Source organism: Schistocerca americana, chromosome X (assembly GCF_021461395.2).
Source record: "Schistocerca americana isolate TAMUIC-IGC-003095 chromosome X, iqSchAmer2.1, whole genome shotgun sequence".
Lineage (NCBI taxonomy): Eukaryota > Metazoa > Arthropoda > Insecta > Orthoptera > Acrididae > Schistocerca > Schistocerca americana.
In genome coordinates, this window is record NC_060130.1 from 852,640,019 (window position 1) to 852,667,287 (window position 27,269).

The following is a 27,269-nucleotide window of genomic DNA, read 5'->3' on the forward strand; positions in this document are numbered from 1 at the left end:
AAAGAGATCCAGTGAAACTCAGCTTGCTCTGTCCCTCCATGAGATCCACAGCGCAGTAGACAACAACGCTCAGGCTGATGCCGTGTTCCTTGATTTGGGTAAGGCATTTGACATCGTCTCGCATTGCTATTTAATGAAAAAAATATGAGCTTGGGGAGTATCAGAGCAGACCTGCAATTGGATTCAAGACTTTCTTGCAAATAGAACTCATCATGTCGCTCTTAAAGGAACTAAATCGACAGATGTAAAGGTAATATACGGAGTACCACAGTGAAGTGCGATAGGACCATTGCTGTTCACAATATATATAAATGATCTAACAGAAAGGGTCAGATGCTCTTTAAGGCTATTTGCTGATGATGCAGTTGTTTATACCAAAGTAGCAACACCATAAGATAGTAAGAATTTTAAGTGGAATGACCATATAAAACAGATAGTGGGAAAAGCAGACACAAGACTCAGATTCTACAGAAGAATCTTAGGGAAATGTAACTCGTCCACAAAAGAAGTGGCTTATAAGGTGCTTGTTCGTCCAAATTTTGAGTACTGTTCATCTATCTGGGATCCCTATCAGGTAGTACTGATAGAGGAGATAGAGAAGATCCAACAAAGAGCGGCACGTTTCATCACGGGATCGTTTAGCTGGCAAGAGAGCATAACAGAGATGCTAAACAAATTCCACTGGCAGACGTTACAAGAGAGACGTTGTCCACCACGGAGAGATTTACTACTGAAATTTTGGGACAGCACTTTTCACGAGGAGTCAGACAACATATTACTTCCCCCCACATACATCTCGCATATTGACCACAAGGTAAAAATTTGAGAAATTAGAGTGAATACAGAGGCTTACCGACAATCATTCTTCCAACGCACTATTTGCGAGTGGAACACGGTTGGAGGGATCAGATAGTGGTACCTAAAGTACCCTCCACCACACACCACTAGGTGGCTTGCAGAGTATGATGTAGGTGTAGATGTAGATATTGTGAGAGAGCAGAATGGGGTGCCTCGCAGAACTCATGGACTTCGAACGTGGTCAGATGATTGGGTGTCACTTGTGTCATACCTCTGTACGTCAGATGTCCACACTTCTAAACATCCCTAGGTCCACTGTTTTCGATGTGATAGTGAAATGGAAATGTGAAGGGACACATACAGCACAAAAGTGTACAGGCCGATCTCATCTGTTGACTGACAGGCAGGTTGCAATGTGTAATAGGCAGACATCTATCTAGACCATCACACAGGAATTCCAAACTGCATCAGGTTCCACTGCAAGTACTATGACAGTTAGGCGGGAGGTGAGAAAACTTGGATTTCATGGTCAATTGGCTGCTCAAAAGGCACACATCACGCCGATATATGCCAAATGACATCTCGCTTTGTGTACGGAATGTAAACATTGGATGATTGAATAGTGCAAAAACATTGGGTGGAGTAACGAATCACAGTACACAGTGTGGCGATCTGATGGCAGGGTGTGGGTATGGAGGATGCCCGGTGAACGTCATCTGCCAATGTGTTAGTGCCAACAGAAAATCCGGAGGTGGTGGTGTCATGGTGTGGTCATGTTTTTCATCGAGGGGGCTTGCACCCCTTGTTGTTTGCATGGAACTATCGCAGCATGGGCCTACGTTGATGTTTTAAGCGCCTTCTTGCTTCCCACTGTTGAAGAGCAATTTGGGGATGGCAATGGCATCTTTCAACATGATTGAGCACCTGTTCATAATGCACGGCCTGTGGTGGAGTGATTACATGACATTAACATCCCTGTAATGGACTGGCCTGCACAGAGTCCTGACCTGAATCCTATAGAACATCTTTGAGATGCTTTGGAACACCGACTTTGTACCAGGCCTCACCGACCGACATTGATACCTCTCCTCAGAACAGCACTCCGTGGAGAATGGTCTGCCATTCCCCAAGATACCTTTCAGCACCTGATTGAATGTATGCCTGCAAGAGCGGAAGCTGTCATCAAGGCTAAGGGTGGGCCAACAACATATTGAATTCCAGCATTACTGATGGAGGGTGCCACGAACTTTTAAGTCATTTTCAGCCAGGTTCCAGATACTTTTGATCCCATAGTGTTTATCTGTCCATGTGAGCTCTAAATTCCCTTATTTTATTATGATGATCATTTCTCCATATGTAGGTCAGCATCAACAAAATATTTTCGTATTCAGAGGAGAAAGTTGGTGATAGCTGAAGTCTGGAGTGCCCAGACATCCACTTGTTCGTCACAGTACACCAGCACCAGTAGGCGGTCGCGCGCGCACGCGCGCGCGCGCACACACACACACACACACACACACACACACACACACACACACACACACTTATAGATCAATTCACACAAAAGTTTTGGGTTGTTTTTAGCAACTATCAGCTCCTGTGGCCACTGACATAGTGTGAGGTCTGAGAAACTCATAAGCACAATGCGACATGGATGCTGTATGATGACTTTGGGTCAAACATCATCTGTTTAGCCAGTGTAGATACAAGATCATTCTCACCTTTAACTGGGCAGAGAATGGTAACCTAGTGGGTAGAGCACTTGACTCCAACCCTGGGATTGGAGATTTAACATAGGTAGGGGAGGGGATATTTCCACATTCCAGACCCTAAACAATGGCCTTAGATCTTCTCAGCCTGCTGTCAAAATGAGTTCTGGGGATATTTTCTGGATGGGGTGAGGGACTTGCCACCTCTCCCCTCCCAGTGCTGCAGTAGACAGAATGGCTCCACTCTACTAGCAATCAAGCACAGTCTGATAATGGGCTTGCGCTGCAAACTTCTTAACCAATCCCTCCAAGTGGTAACCATCCAGCCTGTGTGGGATTGGCATCAATCGAAAGATGCAGTTGTAAGTACTCTTGATGAGACCTGTGTCTCTGCTGTTGTGACAAGGCAATGCAACCACTATCAAGAAGTCAGAGATGTTGGACTGTGTTAGATCATAGCTGCAAAAGGAGCTGGGGTGAAGACCTTCCTCACTGGACAATACAGCAAGGTTTCCACCAGACCCAAAAATCCATCTGGTGCTTCAGCTGTGTTTATAGTGGATGGTGATTGTACTGAAACATTGCCAATCTGATGGTGCTCATGCCAATGCTGTAGAGGGAGTCAGCATAAACATCAAATTTGCTGCTAGGGAGTGGTGTTACGAGAAACTCGTGACTCAAGTACAGGAGCTCATAAGCAAGGAAGCTTGAACACACTTTTAGCAGAGGGAAATCAGTGAAGTTTAATAAATGGATGACCTGAAAGTCTTTTCGGGTTTGCTGCCGGATCCTAAAATCAACTTGACTCGATATTTCGGCGATCCAACTGTTCGCCATCTTCAGGAAATGCTGCTTCTGCTGATGAGTCCCGCTGAGAACTGACGCAAGGTTGCAATTCGACGTCCTATATAGGCCACCGTTGAGTACACGGCGCATGCGCCGCCCATCACGGTTTCTGACTTCCAAAACAGGGAGGTGGCGCCGCCCTTAGTGAAACACTGCTGGCAACGATATATCGCAATCAAGGCCGCACCGAAGAACGTTCAGTTTTGATGCGAGATAATACAGGATTCCACGTTTTGCTAAGAGGAAACCCATTGTCCCTGTTGATTAAATTATCAGCCAACCTAATTTCGATCGCCTCTTTATACACACTATTCCAAAAACCGGAAATGTTGGCAATTACAACAGTTTCCTCAAATTTCATTTTGTGTCTCTCATTCGGGCAGTGTTCTGCTACGGCCGATTTTTCCGGCTGTTGTAGCCTCGTGTGACGGCGATGTTCCACACACCTGTCATTCACTGTGCGAATAGAACGGCCAACGTAAGCTTTCCCACATTGACACGGGATTTTGTACACCCCGGGTTTCCTAAGTCCCAAATCATCTTTCACAGAGCCGAGCAGAGCCCTAATCTTAGAGGGTGTTAAGAGTGTGCTCCGTCCACCCTCTAAGATTAGGGCTCTGCTCGGCTCTGTGAAAGATGATTTGGGACTTAGGAAACCCGGGGTGTACAAAATCCCGTGTCAATGTGGGAAAGCTTACGTTGGCCGTTCTATTCGCACAGTGAATGACAGGTGTGTGGAACATCGCCGTCACACGAGGCTACAACAGCCGGAAAAATCGGCCGTAGCAGAACACTGCCCGAATGAGAGACACAAAATGAAATTTGAGGAAACTGTTGTAATTGCCAACATTTCCGGTTTTTGGAATAGTGTGTATAAAGAGGCGATCGAAATTAGGTTGGCTGATAATTTAATCAACAGGGACAATGGGTTTCCTCTTAGCAAAACGTGGAATCCTGTATTATCTCGCATCAAAACTGAACGTTCTTCGGTGCGGCCTTGATTGCGATATATCGTTGCCAGCAGTGTTTCACTAAGGGCGGCGCCACCTCCCTGTTTTGGAAGTCAGAAACCGTGATGGGCGGCGCATGCGCCGTGTACTCAACGGTGGCCTATATAGGACGTCGAATTGCAACCTTGCGTCAGTTCTCAGCGGGACTCATCAGCAGAAGCAGCATTTCCTGAAGATGGCGAACAGTTGGATCGCCGAAATATCGAGTCAAGTTGATTTTAGGATCCGGCAGCAAACCCGAAAAGACTTTCAAGACTTATTACGCCGGGAAAGCCTACGTAGTCACAAATGGATGACCTGCAATGAAAACTGCATGTATGACAAAACATATTTAATGAATACATTATTTCACCACCATAATATTTTGACCTTCACATTTTCTTACCCTCTTGTTTAGAAACATTGTAGTATTTTAAAATGGCCTTATTTTTCATTCAGTGAGCCTGCGCGCAGAAGTAAAGTTTTTGTCTGCTATAATCACAATCATTTATGAAGTCATTCTAGGACTGTCCAGTGAAAGAAATAATAGTCTTTAAGAAACATAAATGTATACAGAATGAGATTTTCACTCTGCAGTGGAGTGTGTGCTAATATGAAATGTCCTGGCAGATTAAAACTGTGTGCCGGACCGAGATTTGGACTCGGACTCGGGACCTTTGCCTTTTGCAGGCAAGTGCTCTACCATCTGAGCTACCCAAGCACGACTCATGCCCCATCCTCACAGCCTTACTCCTGCCAGTACCTTGTCTCCTACCTTCCAAGTAGGTAGGAGACAAGGTACTGCAGAAGCTCTCCTGCGTACCTCGAAGAACTAGCATTCCTGGAAGAAAGGATATTGTGGAGACATGGCTTAGTCACATCATATCAGCGAACACTCCACTGCAGAGTGAAAATCTCTCTCCCAGGCAACTCTTCATTAAGGAACACGCATCTACATCTACATCTACAATTATACTCTGCAAGCCACCAACGGTGTGTGGCGGAGGGCACTTTATGTGCCACTGTCATTACCTCCCTTTCCTGTTCCAGTCGCGTATGGTTGGGAAGAACGACTGCCAGAAAGCCTCCGTGCGCACTCGAATCTCTCTAATTTTACATTTGTGATCTCCTCGGGAGGTATAAGTAGGGGGAAGCAATATATTTGATACCTCATCCAGAAATGCACCCTCTCAAAACCTGGACAGCAAGCTACACTGCGATGCAGAGCGTCTCTCTTGCAGAGTCTACCACTTGAGTTTGCTAAACATCTCTGTAACGCTGTCACGCTTACCAAATAACCCTGTGATGAAACGCGCCGCTCTTCTTTGGATCTTCTCTATCTCCTCTGTCAACCCGACCTGGTACGGATCCAAATGTGTGCCCTTAATGTTATGATTATGCAGTGCACAGCACATAGAAGACATCTGCGACACTACAGAGCTTTCTTTATGTTTGACCCTCGAGATACACAAATGTGACTTTTACTAAATTCCAGAACAGTTATACCTAGTTATGACATTGTCATAAAATTCTATAGGAACTCTTGTTTTTGTAAAGTCTGGATACTTTATTCTGAGGAGTAAATTGCTCCTTAATGCTCACCTGTCCTCAGAATCTATAATAATATTGGATGTGAAAGTAAGATAATGTATCTTACAATAATGGCCAGTCTAGAGATCACTTGCCACACTCATTCTGGTTTATTCTGAGGTGTAAATTGCTCCTTAATGCTCACCTGTCCTCAGAATCTATAATAATATTGGATGTGAAAGTAAGATAATGTATCTTACAATAATGGCCAGTCTAGAGATCACTTGCCACACTCATTCTGGTCAATGGCTTTGTTTACTTTAGGCATCATCTCACATCTAACTGCATTAGATATATCTTGAATACGTTCTTGGAGAATGCAAAAACTCTTGTACAACCACATGCCAATTTGGCACCAATGCCAGTCAGTGCTTAGAGACGTCTAATGAACCCTTCACCACTGACAGTGTTGAATGGTTGTAGATACAATGCAGACTTTAGCAGACACTTGTCCCTGATCTATTGAATGCTTGATATTTTTGCACTTCTCCCTTATAATGCTCACAGTGCTTCCCTTGTAACCAAGAGGACCCCCAGTTTCCCTTTCAGCCCGTACCTGGAATTAAATATACCGTTAATAAACATTTTTCTCCTTCAGGTTACCCTCCATTCAGAAGGCTGTTGCACGCAGTGACTGTTATATTGACTTGTAAATAATAGATTTCAGCTATCAGTCGTCCTTTTGAAATTTTATTAGCAGATATAGATTTCAGCTAAAAACTAGCCATTCTCAATGCACTATCATTTTTGATAAATGCATGTAATGCCTGTTGGTCGCACTTCACCCACAGTTCATTTAATTGGTAGTGCATTGAGAATGGCTACTTTCTAGCTGATATCTAAATCTGCCAATAAAATTTCAAAAGGACGACTGATAGCTGAAATCTATTATTTACAAAACATTTTTCTGTCAAAGATCTGATCTCTTTCTCTTACCTCTTTAATCGGGGGACCACTGTTCCTCACATCTGCAAGTATTACGTCTCTATTACTTTGCACGTGTTCCCCTTGTGGTGCTAAACAGCAACTATCAAGACCAAATGGAAAGACTGGACCTTTAATATCAACATACCAACTGAACATAGAAGGCATAAGCAGAGAAAAGAGTGAATGTTTATCCAGAACACTGAAAGATCATCAAATTCATATCATCTTATTCTAAGAAACCCATGCACAACTTCACAGCAGAGGAAAGATTCCAGGCTTTAAGCTTGTTACTACTAAAGGTCATCCGAAACATGGCCCAACTTATGCAACAAGCAACATAAGTTACTTTGAGGTCTTGCCATCATGTTCAGATGATAACAGTTTCACAGCCACAGTTAAAGTGAGGAACTTGACAATAGTCAACCTGCAAAAACCACCAGGATGCAACTGGCCCCCTCCACTTGTGCCCTCTCTACAACAACAAATTATCATCGCTGGAGACTTCAAAAGCCACAACATATCTTGAGGATATCAAGAATGTGACAAAAATTGACAAAAAACTTGTCGACTGCATGGAAACAGAAAACCTCAAATTTGGATATGATGCGAAAGGCAAGGCAACCTTCTTTTCTGCCTGATGGATTAAGGGCTACACACTTGACCTGTCCTTTATCACAGAGTCTCCAAATATGTCCAATGAGGTGTGCCACTAAGTCATAACAAGATTCCCTTCTTGTCAGCATCGTACAATATTTCTCCAGAGAGGACTGTTCATACCCATCATCTACTACTATCCAAAGCCAAGATGGAACATTAAAAAAGCCAACTGGTCTGTATTTTCCACACAAACAGATAAGATGGATAAAACCAACCTTCAACAACTACAATAAATTCATTGGTGTATTGAGACGTGGAGCAAAATAATGCATACCAAGAGGATGTCGCAGATAATACATTCCTGGCTGGAATGAAGACAGCGAATGGCTTCACAAGGAATTCGAAGACAGTGCTGATCCTGCTACTGCCTCCGACCTTCTACATTCACTAAATCAGAGCAGACAAAAAAGATTGAAAGAAACTGTAGCTTCCTTGGATCATATTCAGTCCAGCAGGAAGGCCTGGTTCTTAATCAGCAAGCTGAATACAGCAAACACCATCACCCGACAAAAATCTAACACAAATTTAGATGATATGGCCAATTACATGATCTCCACCTCTAAGTCAACAAGAGATAAAAAACATCAAAAGAGAAATTACACACCTCTTAACAGTAAAGATACAGTCGGCTCCACAAACATCTGAGTTTTTCCACTCCATTCCAATTGGAAGAGACCATCATAGGAGCTATAAAGAACATGAAGACTAGGAAGGCATCAGGCGTTGAGGGTACTTATGCTGAATTTCTGTTGTACTGTGGTCCTGGTATTCTCAAATGGCTGGACACCTTTTTGCAAATATCCCAAGTCAGGTCATCTTCCACCTCTCTTCAAGAAAACTAGGATCACTGCTGTACTAAAGCCAAATGAAGATTCGTTTCAAGTTGAAAACTGCCCCATTGCTCCCCTTAGTGTCATGTTAAAGCTCCTGGAGATGCTAATTCATAACAGAATCCTGTCAGCCATCACAAACATGACCCAATAGGGAAAGCTGAGTTTAGACCAGAAGAGGATGTGAGGAACAGGTGCCAGCAATAGCAACTCATATCAAAAATGGCATTGAGAAGCAGAAGATAAACAGGAGGGTCCTCTTGGATCTAAATGCAGCCTGCGATACTGCCTGGCACGACAAACTCCTGCTCAAATTCATCAGCATCATTCTGCATCACAAACTAACCATTCTAATTAGTAACATAATCAACAATAGATACTTGGAGGTGTTCTGAGAACTCTGAAAGCAGAGTTCACAAAATAATATATTGTATCCCACAGGGTTCTGTTTTGGCCCAATTCCTTTTAAATTTGTATACATACGATCTTCCAGAAAGAAAGACCAGGAAATTTATTTATGCTGATGATATTGCTTTGATCGCTCAGGATCAAAGCTTCAGGGAAGCCAAAGCAACACTAACATAAAACCTGAAGACATAGGATGAATACTTCAAACATAACTCTCATTGCAATACTCCAAAATACCTAGGTGTGCCCATAGGCAGGTTTTTGACATACAAAAGCCATCTCTGGAATGTGGCAGCAAAACCAAAACTTGGAACGATCTACTCCAGAAGTTAACAAAAACCGCCTGAGGTGACACTACAACAGTCCTCAGATCAGCTCTAGTTCTTTAATATTCATTCATGGAATACTGCAGTTCCCCCTGACTAACCAGTGGTCACAGTAAAATAATTGACACACAGTTCAATTAACCAATGAACCTCCTCATTGCAGGGTGTATTTTCCCCACAAACATACTATGGCTAGTGCTACATAGTGATACTTCAGCACCACCCATAAGAAGATCACAGCAATTGCTGAATCCAGAATTAGCAATCCATTCAGAAATTTCATCATCACAACCCCAGCAACTGAGCTCTAGAAAACCATCGCAGCACACAGCAATCAGGTTGTAGGACATTAACTTCAACAGGCAAGAAGCCTTCAACAATAGCAAGAACAATCTTCCATGAAGCACTGTCAATTAATCAAAGCTCCCTGGGACCGACGAGCAAGTTTTCATCCAACCCAACAACATTGGTGCATACTGAATTGGATCAGAACTCCATTGCTGTACCAATGGGGGTGGAAGTTCTACCATGAATGTGACTCCGGTGACAAGGAGCAAATAGTACCTCACATAATATTTGAATGTTTCCTCAGAACATTCAAAGGGACACTGGAAGACCATCACAATTTGTCTGCAGAAGCTTCTCACGGGATTTTCAACTCTTACTTAGAGCTGTGAACCCATTACGAACTTGAGATAGTGAGTATCAGTATAGAAATGTATAACAAAAAAAAAAAGCAATTTTTGAAAATATACTGTAATTCCTTCTCATCCCATCTGTTAAGTCTCCCCTGACTTGGGGTTCTGGGCAACTTTTCTGAACCCTCACCATTTCTTAAATCTCACCACTACTTTTCCTTGAACCCTTTTCCTTCCCCTACAACCCTTCTGCCAGAAGAAGGAGCCACTGGCTCTAAAAGCTTGCAGATTTCAGTGCCTTAATATGTGTGTTCTACTGCTGCCACTTGGTGTACAGAAATGTACGTATTTGTTGTAAATGGTTGCCTATATTTCTCTGTCACCATACAATAAATAAATATATAACCTCTTTAAAGTAATGAAGCAAATATTTAGAAATTACAGAGCAAGGAAAGAAATCAAAGAGCAAAATATTATGATTATTTCCACAATGGCCCTAGTTGGACCCTAGTGAAGAGCTCCTTTGGTACATAAGAAATATTATTCAAAGTTTTTGATGGCATCAGTGGAATATTTTTTCTAAATCCTTTCTCAATATGTATCTTGTGTTTCAGTTTCCATTTCAGCATTTTTTTTAAACTGTGACATCTGGTGATATCTCCAACCATTTGTCCATTACTCAGCTTTTTAGCTTGATGTGGAACCAAGATAACTTGACTTAAATAAGATCTTGAGCAAAAGAAAAGCATTAAGGTTTTGCTGTTTAGCCCACCAATGCTAATAAAATGTGAGAGAGGTATGAAAATAAACAGTGGCATTCTTACTTCATATGGATGTAAGAATAAACAAGGAAAACTTTGGGAAAATCCAATAAAATTGTCTTGGTCACCTCAATCATCTAGCATGAAATGACACAAATTCTTAATAGAATAAAACAACCAAGTACCTTGAAATTATCCCAGCTGGCACTACCTTGGGTTACTCCAGGTCAGTCCAGTAGAACGAATGCCCTGCCTGCTAATGTTTGCAGAATGTCCTTCTCCATCATCACAGCACTGTAACAAACAGCACTCGATACACGAGTCTTATGAGCATTACGAACACAATGAGAATTCACAGGCTCACTATGTCAAACGGTTATCACTGGTTCTTGCCCCACTGTAACTTGAGATTGTGATAATGCGGCACAGTGCTAATGAGTGTATGGGAGAAGCTGTGATTACAGGAACAGTAAAGGGAAGTTGCTGGAGGATGACAACTGCAGTTGATTCTGGTGGCAAGCCAAGTGACTGCCCATTGACTCAACTGAAAAAAGAAAAACAATTGTCATCTCAGATTCCTGCAGCAAATGGTGGCAGGTATCTAACACAGCAAATATCAGTATATGGAGGCCCAGATAAGGGAGCCCATTTGAACTATGGACACTGCCACAACACAGGTGCATATGGTATTGGCCAGAGGACGTTCAGTAATGTTTCGAGGCCTGTCGCTGAAGTATTTCCACAAGGTAATGACCATGTATGGTTATGGACCTGTAAGTACTTTGTAACATGTGAGGGTATCATCTTTGGAGGCTGTTAACAGTATATTCTTCATTTGAGTTTTAAAAATGTACACTGTTTTCCCATGTGGAGCTGGGTGGAACAGCAGCAGACATGAACTGTGGTCAGTTGCCTGTTACGATGATGTATGATGTTCCGTCAATGACGAACTCTGTTAGGGCTTTGGCCAAAGGGAAAAAGGTTGTGGAGGGTCTGCCTGAGTCTGTGCTCAAGCCTGATGTGCTCAGTGAGGTGCCTAGTACATCGCCTGCGACTGTTTTGTGGCTGGTGATGAACGGTGGTTAATATTTTTTCTTATTTTAGTTGCATGGTCACACTTGAACTTCTGCAGCCTTAATTTCTTTGAAAAACTAATTCTGAGGTGCCTGATGTATGTCAGGTGCATTGGATCCGATAGTTACAAGGCCTTTTGTACAGATTTCATGAACTGGTAATCCACTCCTTAATAAATGTCATGAATGTGAAAACTGGTGCTAGATTTGATGGCAAAGTAGACTCTGTACTATCTGAAATTTTTACTGTTACATATAAATATGTAATGGATACTGTTTTCTCACTTTTGAAGCCGCTGTTGTTGCACAACCATCTGTTCTTCTTGTTGTTACTGTTACTGCAGTTGCTCTTGCGATATGTTTAAAAATTATGGGTTCACCACTCTTACCACTTCAGTGAAAACGTAAATTTTTATCTTTCATTTCTCACCATTTACTGATACCAGTAGCCAGACCTCAATGGGACGATCACTTGTATACCTGTCTACTCATGGTTATTGTTATCAACTGATCATTATAGCCTAATTACAGTTCAAGTATCACAAAAAAAAAAAAAAAAAAAAAAAAAAAAAAAAAAAAAAAAAAATTCTGAAGTCCATCAACAAGATAGTCACACAAACTACAAAGAATATACCAATCACAAACAAACCTAAGATAAGTAATGGTTCACTAAGCCTAAAGTTATGTATGGTGAGTACAGGTGGTTCACCAAGAAATGTAGAGATAAGATGGCAGTCCCCATTTTATTCCAAATTGTGGGACATGGCATGACATGTAAAGCTTGTACAACTAATGAGAGTGGAAACTCTAGGCTGAGTCACAGCTGATCATCTGTTCTTCCAGTTGAGAAACAAGAAAATTAGTTTTCATAACAATTTAAGACAATGCACTGCAGAGATTGCCTCTTCATATTATTTCATTATTGATACTGCTCATCTTATATATTGGTTGGAGATGAATATCTGTGGTCATGGAAGAAGACAACAGATGGCCATGTATTTGTACAATCTACAGAATTAATTACATAAACCTGACTATATTAAAATCTTGGAAATTTACACAAATAGCTGTGACAGTTCATGAACTAAGTTAAAACATTCAGGTCCCCTTGTACTCACAACAGTACTTAGAATTATGCCTTGTGAAGGTATGTACTAGTCAACAAATACATCCAAATGCAATTTTAATGGTGTTATCAACTGAATTTTTGATTTAATACAATTAAAAAAATATTGTGTGACATGAAAGGAATAATCTGGAATATAATACCACAAGATAATAGAGAATAAATAAAGTGTGGACATTCTTGTGCATTCCTCTCAACTTGTTACTTGTGTATTAATAAAGATGAGTTTAGTTATTATCAAACAAATTTCTCTATTCTACAAAGTACATACAAACATAATCTTCAATAACAAATTTAATAAAAACTGAACATAATACTTATTACTTACATTCCTTTTATTTAACAGCATTTTATTTACAAAGTGAATCAGATTCATTATAATACTTGTTGTTTTACTTGTGTCAAAGTCATCAGCCAGTGCTAAATGAATACTGATCCTTGCCTCTTCTAATGACTGAAAAGCAAAATATACACTAATGAGAATATTTATCTTTCAGTACTTTATTTACAATTTCTTCAATAAAGCAATAAAACTAATATACCTTCAGAACTTCAGGTTCATCAATTACTCCTGTATCCTTATATCCATTTATAGAAGCTTCACAGTCTACAAGAAAATCCTTAATCTTTCTGTACACTCCTCGAGCATGCTCCATTGATGAGTGGGTAAACTCAATGCCTGTAAAAAGCATAGGTAAACTTAAGAAAAGTCACTATCACTAATCCTGAAAGCAATAAATCATACAAAAAGCTTTGAGAAAACTTTAACATAACATCAAGAGCACAGTGTGAGCAAAGCTGCTTATACTAATCTTCCGCATGCTCAATTCTTCCTTAGTAAGCCACTAAAACAGAACAACAAATGAAAGCAAAGGTTTCATTTGCTCCCCACAATGAATACAAAAACACAGATATCTTAGTGATACCTAAACCTACATTACATCAGACTTCCGTTACAGAAAACTGGCGTCCTTATAATATCATAATGTTAAATAAGACAAAATTGCCTTTTTTTTATTACTGATGCAATTATATTCAGAGAAAGCCACTCATCAATTTGAGGGGGACCTCAGATATGATAATATTGCAAAATTCTGCTCCCTATGAAATTGGAAAACATGGGTGGAGGGGGGGGAGGGGGGGGGGGAGTGAAATATTTAATGAGACAAACATGAGTAACTTTCACAAAAATCATTATCTTTCTAACCCAGTCTTCGCGTCTGAGCAAGGTATTAAATTCAACTACAAATCTACAACTAAAACCAAATGTGAATGAGAACAGTATTAATTTACCATCAATAAGCAAGTCTCTCAAGGTATTATTGTCTTTTATGAAATACAGAAAAATTATAAAAGGTGAAATAAGACACCACAAGCAGAGTTAATACACTTAAAGACTGATAGCCAATGGTAAGGAGTAGCCACCAAACTACCAAGCACGAGTATTCCCAAATTAAAATTAAATCCAACATTATGACTCTCACAAACTCACAAAACTGGTCCTATATGAGTAAGGACACTTTTTTAAAAAACTTCTACAGATGTGCAAACTAAATGTAAGTACGTAATTCCACAGTCAGGCCCAGAGGACCACATGCAGCCAACTGACCATCATGTCATCCTCTTTCATATAGCATCATTTGGAAATGTTATGGAGGGGGATGGGGCGAACACACTGTACACTGCTCTCCTGGACATTGTCTGCATTTCAGATGTTGGAACCTTTACTTCTCATTCAAGCAGCTCCTCAATTGGCATCATGGGACTGACTGCACCCCATTCCAGTCCTTCCATCAAAGAAAAATCCATGGCAGTACTGAAAAATTGAACCCGGGTCCTCTGCATGGCAGTCAGACATGCTAACTGTTGTAACCGTGACTGGAATGGTTGCAGGGTGGCCAAGAACGAAGTGCGGAGGGACCAAACGGAGAGCAGCCCGCGAACAAACAAACAAACAGAAAGGACGGACACGAACAACGACGGACGACTGAGTGAGACCTTATGACGACAACACGCAAGAAGCAATGGGGTGACAGAGACAACCAAATGAATTCACAATGTCCACTTGTAACGAAAACAAAGTACTGTAAACACGCCGTCTGTTGCTGAGAGGTCAATAGACTCCACGGAGTTCAGACTGCCTAGCTCAGCGAGAGGCAGGCACTTATATACATAATAAGACATGCCACTATTGGCTGCTGGGACCATGTGTTCCACCGTGGCACCCTCATGTTGTACTCGAGCCAGGAACATGCGTAGCCGTGGCTTACGGCGCGATAGCTATAGAGACCTCTAGTGGTAATCGAGGTCCATGCTGTGTGGCGCGGATTCAAAACCCGCGACGCTTGGTACCAGACTGACTGCTCAGCAATGGAGATGGATGTAAACTGTATGTTGGAACATTCATTCAGCTACACAATTTGTGGAAAAGATTTCACACAGGTCACGGATTACATCTCGTCAGACTGGGAAAGACATTTTTTAGTAGTTTGCTTTCCTAAAAGGTGCACATGAAATTAAGTTTGCAACATGAGTTTACATACGTCATTTCTCTGAAGGACAATAAGAGTAATTAAGCAAGCAGTGTTATCAAATAGCAGTAATTTCTCCCAAGATCAAGAGAAATGACAAAAACAGTGCCTTTTTTTATGAAAGAAAAAACACTCCAACAGTTCTAACTTGGGCAGCTACAGAACGTCAAAATCATACAGGCCATATACTTATTTCTGCTTAAATTAAAACAAAAATAGAGACAGAACATTTATGTTGCTAAAAATTAATATTATTTGTATTTTCCTAGCACTACGTGGTGACACATTTATCAGAACACTGTCTAGCACACTGTTTAGTTTCATTCCTCATGGACATGTGGGCATCATATTAGGAAACTGAGAAAAAATTGTGATGCTGGAATTTATATCTGGTATGGTTTAATTAGACATTACACCACACTGCTCAAAACTATATGGAGAGTCCAGACCTATAAGACTGATTAAAAGAAATATAATAATTGCTAGCTTATTTGAGTCTCGTCATGGTGATATAAACACATTTTTCCTTTTTTCAAATTTTGAGTTAATGGTGAGAGAAACTACTGAAATTTAAATTAAAGGTGTTATCTCTGGAAATTTCAACATTTAAATGGCACAGTTCAGAGCAAAACATTAACACTTTGTGATTGCGAAAATTGTATTGCTTGTACAAATGTCCAATACATTACGATACCTGATTATATAATATTATTGTTAACTTTTACATAAACGATTATATGGGTAATTTGCAGGTGGAATTTTTGAATACCATGAACCATTTCTTCTAATACACTATCATAAGCAACCAATTCATTCCAATAAAATTAGTGTCATGGGTAAGAGCTCAAAAGAGGTACATTGCACACCGGCATCCAAAATTAATGCAACAAACTGCTATTTCTCTGTCCTGTGTCTAATTCACGATATAATCATACAAACTGTCAACAGATGTCTGTATGATCATGTTCTGCACAGAAGATGGCATTTCGGTCAATGCAAAACCACGCCAACGATGATGTCGGGGCATCTATCAAACAGAGTAGCATTTGCTGGGTAGTTCCACATCAACAATTGCCACGTACACAGTCACAGAAAGTGCAGTATGGTACAGTGAAACCACCTTCCAGACTTCCTCCGGAGGAGGGCCACAGGAATAATGGAGGCGGGACAATCGCAAACTAATTTCTCCCAATGGCTTAACATGAATCGTTCTGTTGTTTGTTGGATGTGGCAACAGTTTATAGAGACCAAAACTGTATTACGAAGACCAGGCCAGATCCAACCACATATGACATCAGAAAGAGATGGCCATTATGTGGCTGTAAGGGCACAACAGTATCACCTTCGTACTGTGCAGCTGCTGGCATCTTTTCTCATAGCATCCACTGAATGTGTTGTATCGAAACAAACGGTGTAGAGAAGGCTTTGACAGAGTGGCCTTTATTGTTGGAGACCTACTGTATGTTTGCCCCTTTCACAAAAGGAAACGAATAGAGTGAAGTTATCAACATGCCACCTCAACAGTGAGCCAATGTTCTCTTCACAGATGAGTCCCAATTTGGTCTGTAGAGTGGTTTTTGACTGATTCGCATCTGAACATGTGGAATACGATTTTGAGACCCGAACATTGTGGAAAGAGACCAGTGTCAAGGAGGATCCCTAATGGTGTGGGCAGGGTTCATGTTGATCATTCGAACATCTCTTCATGAAATTGTGAGGGTGAATTGGAAAGATTTAACTGCTGACAGGTATCATGACAAGGTGTTGGGTCCTCATGTATGATTTTGCGAGGTGCTGTGCGCCCAGACTTCGTACTGATGGATGACGATGCTCGACCTCATAGAGCATCGAGTGGCTGATGTTCTCTAGGAAGCAGAAGATACTGTACGCATGGTGTGACATGCTCACCCTCCCGACATGGATCCCATAGAGCACGCCTGAGGTGCACTAGGTAGATGGGTTGCATTACATCAGCATCTACCAATCACTCTCCAAGACTTGCAAGCAGTTCCACAGGAGGAATGAACATTATTGCCTCAACATGACATTGATGACATTATTCACAGCATGCTCCCTTGTTGTCATGTCTGTATTGCAGGCAAAGGTGGTCACACACGTTAGTGAGCACATTAACCAGTTGTCAGAATGCGTGTGCAAATCTGTTAAGTTGGAAAAAATGAAGAACATTTTCGTCTACTGTTATACATGTTGTAATTGTTTATGTTCTGTATTCTTTACATTGTTTCTACTTTATCATTACCTGTCTGTACTGTTTTGTGGCAAAATAAATTCAGCCTTGCTAAATTTCCTTTTGTTGCTTTGATTTTGGACATCAGTGTATTATTTATTGATATTTCCAACAACACAAATTGGAACTCATATTTGAGTGTCAAATTGGAGAAGTTGAAGTTGAAAGTGCTTTTGATAATTAATACAAGGGTTGGAATTTAATGGCAACTATTTATTCACAACCAATACAAAAGGGTTACGTGTTTGCACCTGTTTTTGTACTTCCAAGTAGTCACCAGCGTTGTGTAGAACCTGTTGCCAACTATGTGGATGGTGAAGTATACCGTTAGCAGAGCCTGTTGTAGTGGGACGTGAAATTGAAGTGTCACCCATCCACCAGTGTCAGCCCAGTTTGCAGGTGAATATAAGTTTAATTTAGTTTTTGTTTATGTATTTTTGTAATATTTGTAATGGTTGTGAATTATCTAAAGTTTTGTATTTATTTTTTATGTTTCATGTACGGAGAGGGCAGCGCAACGAACGGAGACAGCATCCTCGCTGCCGGGACCAGAGAGAAAATTGCTGGCCACTATACGTTGCGGGTCGACAGCCAAAGAGCAACAGAAGATCCTGAAACCGAGTTGTTGCGTCGTGCTTCTAAAAATTGAAAAATTGAGATTTTTTTATGTTTCTACAACAATAACATCATAGAAAGTTTAATCATGTTGTAAATGTTCAGTTCTATCTTGTCAAGGCTCAGGTTCACGTCTATATGTAGGAAGATAATAAACTAGTGGATGCTACTGAAGTTTAAATACGTGTTCCGAGAATTTATTTATGAGGAATTATGTTAAGTAATTTATTTGACACGATTATTAATTTTGACAACGTTCATCGCGAGTTTGAATCTCGAAACTTTATTCAATGTGGTTCTAATATCTATTAAAGCAGATAACTTGCATTAATATAATTTCTGAGAAGAAACAAACGACATCTAAATTGAAAAAGTTTGTGCAAACCAATTGGCCTGAGTGACATAATTCTGCGCATACGACTCAAATGATGATGTTTTAATTACAGTTTCGTTCAAGAACCATTTAGAGACAATTTAAAAAGAACTTAAATAATTTTGAAGTGTGTTGTAACTGACATAGGTGACGAAGCCTACACATGGTCATATATAAAAAAAAAACCATTTATACAAAACTTACGTCGTTACACTACACTGTACTGTTGATGGTGCGAATGGAGTGGTCTACGCTGCTCAGACACACTTGGAGCGCTATGATACAACATAGGAAATACGGAAGAAAAAAATACACAAGAAAAGTTAACAAAAGGAATGGGAAATAACTTAACAAAGACTAGACTGGCTAATAGGGATGAACGAGATGTCAAAAGCAGATAGAGACACCTGAAGAACAGTATTCATGAAGTAACTTACAAAGCTATAGAAAAAAATACATATATAATGTAACTAAATCTGGTTTAACATAAAATGCCAAGAAAAAGTGTTGGGGAGAAGAAATGCAAGGAAAGTGTGGATTCAAGAAAGGAACAATATGACCCTGAAGGAAACATATTATAAAATCTGCCAGGAAATACAACGAACCCTAAGACAAGAGAAAAGGGAATACTACAACAATATGATAAAGAGAAACAGTTTTCTGGTGTGACAACAAGTGCCGGAACGAAGATCAAGAATGCAAGAGCAGAGAGGGCTGTGAGATGGCATTAGCCAATAGTACGCTGACTAGGACGACACCATGACTGTAGCGGCATCTATACAAAGAGAATATTAGCACCGCACCGCCTAACCGCTGCCGGACTGGAAGACTAGCCATTATACTAACTCTACAGCAGTGACTTGTGAACTGTTTTGTTTTGCTTGTATTGAAATTGTATATGCCAAAGAACATTGATTATTTGCATGTCGCTATTTGATTGAACATACCTCTGTGAATATGCGAAGTTAAGTATTGTCAGTTTAACTTATTGTAATAAACTCCATTAATGTGACTTTCTTGAATTGTTGTCTGTCAATCCGAGAATGTGGCTTTCTAGGCACTCTCTACTGGAGGAGTGGGCAGGATACTACACAGAGGGTGATTTCAAGCATCACATAGTAAGCCAATGTATCATATAAAAATCTTTTGGTAAATTTACTAAAAGAGAACAGTATATTAAGATCAATATGGGAAAATACTGACCAACAAAAGTGACATACAAAAAGATGGAAGACATACTTTTTGCAAATCCTCTACTTTGATGATCCACAGTCATACTTTAACTTGAAGCACCTCATACAGTTGATTTACATGTCACCACTCCATTATTAAATTAAAGACTAAAACGGCTTGTGGTGAAGACCAGATATACGCTAAGATATTAAAGAATGAAGGATCACAACTGGAATTAGAACTACAGTCTTTAGCAGGAACAATTTGGAAGACAGAAACCGTACCTTACTGAAAAAACACAATTACATGCCCCATATTTTGTGCTATAACTGCAGAGGAATTGCTTTATTGGATATCACTTATAAAATCCTTGTGATATTCCTATTAAACAGACTGAGCTCAATAACTGAAGAACTAATTGGTGACTACCAATGCGGTTTTCACGGAAATATAGCCGCATTAGGTCATTTATTCACTCTAAGACAAATAACAGAGAAGGTGTGGGAATTCAATGTAGGCGTCCACATATTGTTTCTATGTTTCAAAAAGGCATATCTAGTATCCACTGACAGACACTCCTGAATACAATGAGGGAATCTGAAATACCATCAAAGCTGATCAGATTAGTTACAATGCGTATAAAGGAAACTTTAGGTTGCACAAAGACACATATAGGAGAAACTGAACATTTTAGGGTCTTCACTGGACTTTATTTATTTATTTAGAGTATGGCATTTAAGTACATTTCAGTATTGGATCATGTTATTCTACATTACATACATTCACAGACAAACATCTAGTTGTTGTATATATTAAATGGATTTTTGGGATGCCACGAGGAATTCTTGAAAGTCCCCACTGAACGCTCTAGCACTGCATTCTTCTCTGATGTGTTGGATGGTCTGCTTAGGCGCGTCACAGTCACATACTAGCGAAGACAGCAGTCCCCATTTGGAGAGTGAGTCAGCACATCTCCCATGCCCAGTTCTTAGTCGGTTGACCAGATCTTGTGGGGCTGATCAAACCCAGGAACTGCCTCAGTAATACAAGACATTAGGTGGTAAGCTGTTGGGGCATCTGGAGTCATTCTCTTCTCCAAGAGTTGATGTCAGACCCAGTGAGGCTGTCGAAAGCAAAAGGAGGATGTCTGGAACGAAGCCTCTTGATACTCAGATTAGGTATATCGATAAGTACCGATAGTTCAGGGTTTGCTTCAATCTTGTTGTATTCCCTCACCAAGGCTGCTTCTCATTGTATTTTTGGGGGTGGTATATGACTCAGGACACACAGTCATATGTGAGGGGTAGACCTATGATGTCTTGAATGAAGCCTCTTGATACTCAGATCAGGTATATCGATGTGTACCGGTAGTTCAGCATCTGCTTCGATCATGTTGTATTCCCTGACCAAGGCTGCTTCTCCTCGTATTTTTGGGGGTGGTATATGACTCAGGACACGTAGCCATATGTGAGGGGTAGACCTAATGGTTCCTGAAATAATGTGTATGGTGTTGTTAAGTTCGACATCAATTTTGTTCACATGACTACTGTTTAGCCATACTGGACTGAAACAAGGGGACACCATTTCATCTACTGTATTTAATCTTGTCTTGGGAAGATAATAGAGAATTTAGTACGCCCAATCCCCAAGGGAGGTGTACGTTATTAGACTTGCCTACACAGATGATACAGCATTAGCACATAGTTCCAAAACAGATGAAGGTAAGACAGAATATCCAGTCATAAGTAAGAAAATCTAAAACGATTCTCCTTTGGCTGTAAAGACTTTGAAGACAGTTGACCACTTAACAGATGGAAAAACACTTCTCAGTTGTAGCAAAATCTTAAAAGATCACTCAGTACTAACTACAAAACCCACTTATTTGACTATTATACTGGTAACATTATCAGGATGTGAATCATTAATGTTTAGAAAGGAAGATGAAGAAAAACTGCTAATATTTGAAATAAAAAAAAACTACGATACATTTGTGGACTGATGTAGGATGAAAATAACATGGAATGGAACAATAAGAAAAAATAAAAAATTAAGAGAGCTGTACAAACACTGTAACATTGCTTAAGTGCTAGAGAAGAAAGACTGAACTGGGCAGGCCATATAGCAATAATGATGGAAAGTAGACTAGCTTAAACAGCATTTGGTACGGCAACAGATGGAAAAAGAGGAATACCCAGAATTAGATGCAGAGATAATATCCGGGACGACAAAGCTGGGATGAACATCAACATGAGTGGACAAACAATGCAGTCAACAGAAAGTAATGGAAGAGGCTCGTACAGCAGGTGTATGGTTGATAAGGTTCCCGCCATATGTAAAGTACATGTCATTTTTGTATTCTTAAGAAAGTTAAACATAGGCACTTCATTGTGATCTTCTTCAGTAAAACTGTTTTAAAAGACAGAATTTAGTATTTTGGCCTTCATTATATCAGTTTTGTTTTGGTGTTATCATGGTTGACAAGCATTTGGACAGACAATTTTGTTCCATTATCTGATTTTATATAGTATCAAACCATTTTAGCATTTTTGTGGCAGTACAGTATATAAGATCTTGATTCTGTGTTCACTCAATGGTTCTTGCATAGCTGTCCTTGCATGTTTTGGCTTCATTCAACTTTTGCTTTTCAGCAATGGTTGAGTTTCAATTGATTCAGCTATGCAAGTGTCCCTACTTTTGTGTAATAGTTTCCCAACACACTGTTGTTGAAAATGTTACATTTCTGCACTTAATTTGGAGTCAATTTCCAAATACATACTCTGCTCATTACAGTGTCTGTGTTCCCTCTCCATCAGATAGTCTTGTGTGTCACTGATGCTTCCAGAGACATGGAAAATCACAATGGACTTGCAGAAAAACTCAAACATTACTTTTTCATAATAAATGGTTTTTAAAATGTGGTGTCCCTCTAGCTATAATATGGTATTTTCCTCCTCTCTTTCTAGTAGAAACAGGCATGAGACTAAATATACCAACAAAGGTGGAACACATTTTATTCTTAAAAAAACTTACTGTTTCTGTAATGACTCAGCAAGCAGAACATTCTGAATTCATTAGAAGTGTATTCCTTCAAGAAATCAGAAATAGAAATGGTATTCTTCAGTGATTTTGACATTTTTCCACTTTCTTTCAGGTGTAAGTGACCTGCAAACAAAAATTTTATAATGGAGTGCAATCTTTCAACTCTCTGACAATGGAATGGCACACTGTAGCAACATATTTATAATAATGTCATATATTTCAGCTAATTGTATGTAACTGTTAAATTCTTAGCAGTTATGTAGCATGGGTGAAATTAGGTGTTTAATGCCTCATTAACTTCTTGGTCTTTAGAAAAATAGCACCATTTCAGCTACACGTTTTTAGGATATTTGGATTTTTCAAAGGATCTGTATCAATGTTTGCTTGAGGTGACTCAAGAAAACTACAGATAAGATGGATGCTACATCAGGGTTCTGAAACCTGCTTTCTTGAATACAAGCCCAGTTATGCCACTCTGCTCAGCCAATACCCAGTAAGAGCAAACACTTACAACCTTGCTAGACATGAAAGTATATCTGACAAAATAAATAAAATGAGCATTCCAAATAACACATAATAATAATAATTGAAAACACTGTCTAATGATGCCAATAAACAAAGTAAGGATTCCTCCTTTGTTAAGATAGATGTTAAAATGTTTGGCACTCTATCAAATTTGGAAAAAAAACATTGAAAACAATGTTTACTTACATTTAATAGTACAACTATTGGCATTTTAAGCAGAAACATAAATCACTGGTGTCTCTGTAGTATATTTACAATATATGTCTAGATAAATAAAATAAAATAAGTCAATTCTTGATTTCCACTTTTATCCACTGGTTGACTTGTAATTTTGTCAGGTTTTCCATTCTGTTCTCGTACAATTAGGCACACCAGATTCATAACTTATTTGATATTAAATGGCCCCTAGAAATTCCTCACTCTTTACAAACATCCGTCAGCGAGTGTGCTGCATCTTCTCTTGCCCTGATGACTGTGGCAGTGCAAAGTGACATGAACTGCATGAAACATAGCATTGGAGAGTGATACTAATCCATGCCCCCCACAACTGGCACCCACAACTTATGGGTATTGACTGGAACTGGGCTCCAGGCAATATGTCATGCTTGATTGCATTCCAGCTGCACTTAACACGATTAGTTTTACGTGCTCTGGGGTATCACAAAACACATTTTAGGAGCAATGAAGTGATGTATTGCCTTGCTGAAGTTATAGGTTGCTAATGGGATGCTCTGGGAGAACAAACATATTTGTAAAATTGGGCAGTAGATTCCTGTACTGTCTGCCAGTAAGAGACAATGGCAAGACATATCACGGCCTACATTACATCCCTGTAAACACAAAACAACAGAAAGTAGTCAAGTCATCATATTTTAAATTAATATATGTATACAATCCAGACAATTAAAATATTTTTGAAAAAATATTTAAAAAATTTTAAGAAACCACTAAGCATGTTTGGATGGACATCTTGGTTGGCACAGTGGTAATTTTATTTAGGGGCCACTACATAGAGTAATGGTTAAAGTGCAGACATCATCATCAGGCAACTGAATAACATAACTTTCATGTAACTTAAACAGTTTAAGCAGCACATGCCAGGAAAGTTCTCAGGAGAGACAAATGTCATGTGATTCATATGTAATTGGTGTTCAGAGTGACATCTCATGGCAATGAGGGAAGCTGCACACTACCATGCTGCGCAATCCACCCTAAATCTGTGTACATATTAGTGAAAACTGCACAGTAGTTCCTGAGATTACCCTTCACATATTGACAGAAAAACATGACAGGGGACCTCAACTTATAAAATATATAGATGTATAGAGTTTGATAACAATAGTTTCATATGGCTCAGTGGCCTAGTGCAAGTCTTTCAATTAGACGCCACTTCATGTCTGTACTGAACAACACAGACTTGATCCATGAAGATGCATAGGCAGCACAAGAACTACAAACACCAAAAATGGAAATGACAATGTTACACAATCTCGACAATAGTGTCTCAGAGGAAATGCAGAATCATTGCCGCTGCAGTGAGAAATGAAGATCAGATTTGAATCTTTGCATGTTAATCTAATTTTTAGATATGTTTAAATCCGGAGGTATGCATAAAACATCATCCGAAATTGTGCTAAATGCATTTTCTGAAAATTATGTAGAGCAATTAGTCCATCCACCCACTCGAATAGTAAACGGTTGTGAAAACAGACGTGACCTCTTAGCAACAAATAATACTGAGCTAAGAACGAGCATCAAAATGGATAAAAGGATTGGTGAACACATCATTGTCACAGCGAGACTGCATACTGTAACTCCCAAATCCTCCAAAAATTAATGAAAAATATATCAAAAATTAATGAGAAATATATCTACTCAAAAAAGCAGATAAAAATTTGCTTGACGCATTCCTCAGACACTACTTCCACTCCTTCCAAATTAACAGTGTAAGTGTAGACCAGGTGTAGATTGAATCCAAAGAAATAGTACTGAAAGCAACTGAGAGATTTATACCAAATAAATTAACAAATGACGGAGCTGATCCCTCATGGCATACAAAACAGATCAGAACACTGTTGCAGCAACAAAAAAAAGCACGCCAAATTCAAACGAACACTAATCCCCTATATTGGCAATCTTTGACACAATGAAATTTACTGCCGACTTCAATGTGAGATGCTTATAACTGTCTGTGCAATGAAACTTTGTCTCGAGACCTGACGGAAAATTCAAAGAGATTCTTGTTGTACGTAAAGTATGTTAGTAGCAAAACACAAGCAATGGCTTCTCTGTGCAATGGCAATGGAAATATTATCGATCACAGAGCTGCTAAAGCAGAGTTACTAAACACACCTTCCGAAATTCCTTCATCAAAGAAGACATAGTAAGTATTACAGAATTAGAGACAAGAACAGCTGCCAACATGAGTAACTTAGAAGCTAAGTAGACATCTTTGGAGTAGTGAAGCAACTTAAATCACTTAATAAAAGCGAGTCTTCTGGTTCACACTGTGTACTAATTAGGTTCCTTTCAGAGTGTGTTGATGCAATAGCTCCATACTTAATCATATACAAAAGCTCACTCGACAAAAGATCTGTACCCAAAGACTGGAAAGTTGTTACAGGCCCACATCATTATCAATATGCAGCATGATTTTGGAGCATATATTGTGTTTGAACATCATTAATAACCTCAAACAGAATGGTCTCTTGACACACAGTCAACACTGATTTAGAAAACATTGTTCTTGTGAAACACAGCTAGCTCGTTACTCACACGAAGTGCTGAGTGCTATTGACAATGGATTTCAAATTGATTCTGTATTTCCAGAAGGCTTTTGACATTGTACCACACAAGCAGCTTGTAGTGCAATTGTTTGCTTATGGAATACTGTCTCAGTTACGTGACTGGATTCATAATTTCCTGTCAGAGAGGTCACAGTTTGTAGTAACTGACAGAAAGTCACCTAATAAAATGAAATTGATTTCTGGCAGTCCCCGAGATAGTGTTATGGGCTCTCCACCCTTCCTTCTCTATATAAATGATTTAGAAGACATTCTGAACAGCCGTATTAGGTTGTTTGCAGATGATGCTGTTGTTTACTGTCTAGTAAACTCATCAGAAGATCAAAAGAAATTGCAAAATGATTTAGAAAAGATATCTGTATGGTGCAAAAATTGGCAAGTGACCCTAAATGTGATGTCATCCACTTAAGTGCTAAAAGGAATCCGTTAAACTTCAGTTGCACAATAAATCAATTAAATCTAAAGGCCATAAATTTAACTAAATACCCAGGAATTACAATTACGAACAACTTAAATTGGAAAGAACACACAGAAAATGTTCTGGGGAAGGAGAACCGAAGATTGTGTTTTATTGGCAAACCACTAAGAAGATGCAACAGATCTACTAAAAAGATTGCCTACACTACATTTGTCTGTTCTCTTTTGGAGCACTGCTGTGTGGTCTGGGATCCTTACTAGTTATGATTAATAGAGTACTTTGAGAAAGTTCAAAGAAGAGCAACACATCTTGTATTATTGCGAAATAGGGGAGAGTGTATTACTGACGTGATTCAGTATTTGGGGTGGAGATAATTAAAACAAAGGCATTTCTCGTTGTGGCGGGACTGTCTTATGAAATTTCAAACACCAACTTTCTCCTCCAAATGTGAAAATATTTTGTTGACACCGGCCTACATCGGGAGAAACTATCATCATAATAAAATAAGGGAAATCAGAGCTTACCCAGAAAGATAGAGGTGTTCATTTTTTCTGCACGCAGTTCAAAAGTGGAAAAATAGAGTATTATTGTGAAGGTGGTTGGATGAATCCTCTGCCAGGCTCTTAACTGTCATTTTCAGAGTATTGATGTAGATGTACATGCTCTTGATGGCAATAGCATCCATTTCACAATGGTAGTTAACTTTAATTCATCATGGTCCAACCAATTTGCCTCATAAGCAAGTTCAACTATTATACAATACGATATGATATTGCAGTGCCTGTGTTAGTCCGAAATACAATGCAATGTTCATCTGGACATGCATGTGTGTCCAAAGGAACAGGCACTTCGACGGCTACAGCCA

The 27,269-nt window shown here is 39.5% G+C and overlaps 1 protein-coding gene across 2 annotated transcripts in view; it reads right to left on the bottom strand.

Moving 5' to 3' along the window:
• The window catches only part of LOC124555231 (cysteine--tRNA ligase, mitochondrial), a 101,661-nt gene that overhangs the window by 13,321 nt on the left and 61,071 nt on the right, over positions 1–27,269 (bottom strand). For both annotated transcript variants that reach the window (XM_047129088.1, XM_047129089.1), the window contains 3 exons: positions 22,649–22,780; positions 13,221–13,357; positions 13,007–13,132 (listed from right to left, as the gene is read on the bottom strand). In XM_047129088.1, the coding sequence (XP_046985044.1) occupies positions 13,007–13,132; positions 13,221–13,357; positions 22,649–22,780 (395 nt within the window). The remainder of the gene's footprint in view (positions 1–13,006; positions 13,133–13,220; positions 13,358–22,648; positions 22,781–27,269) is intronic.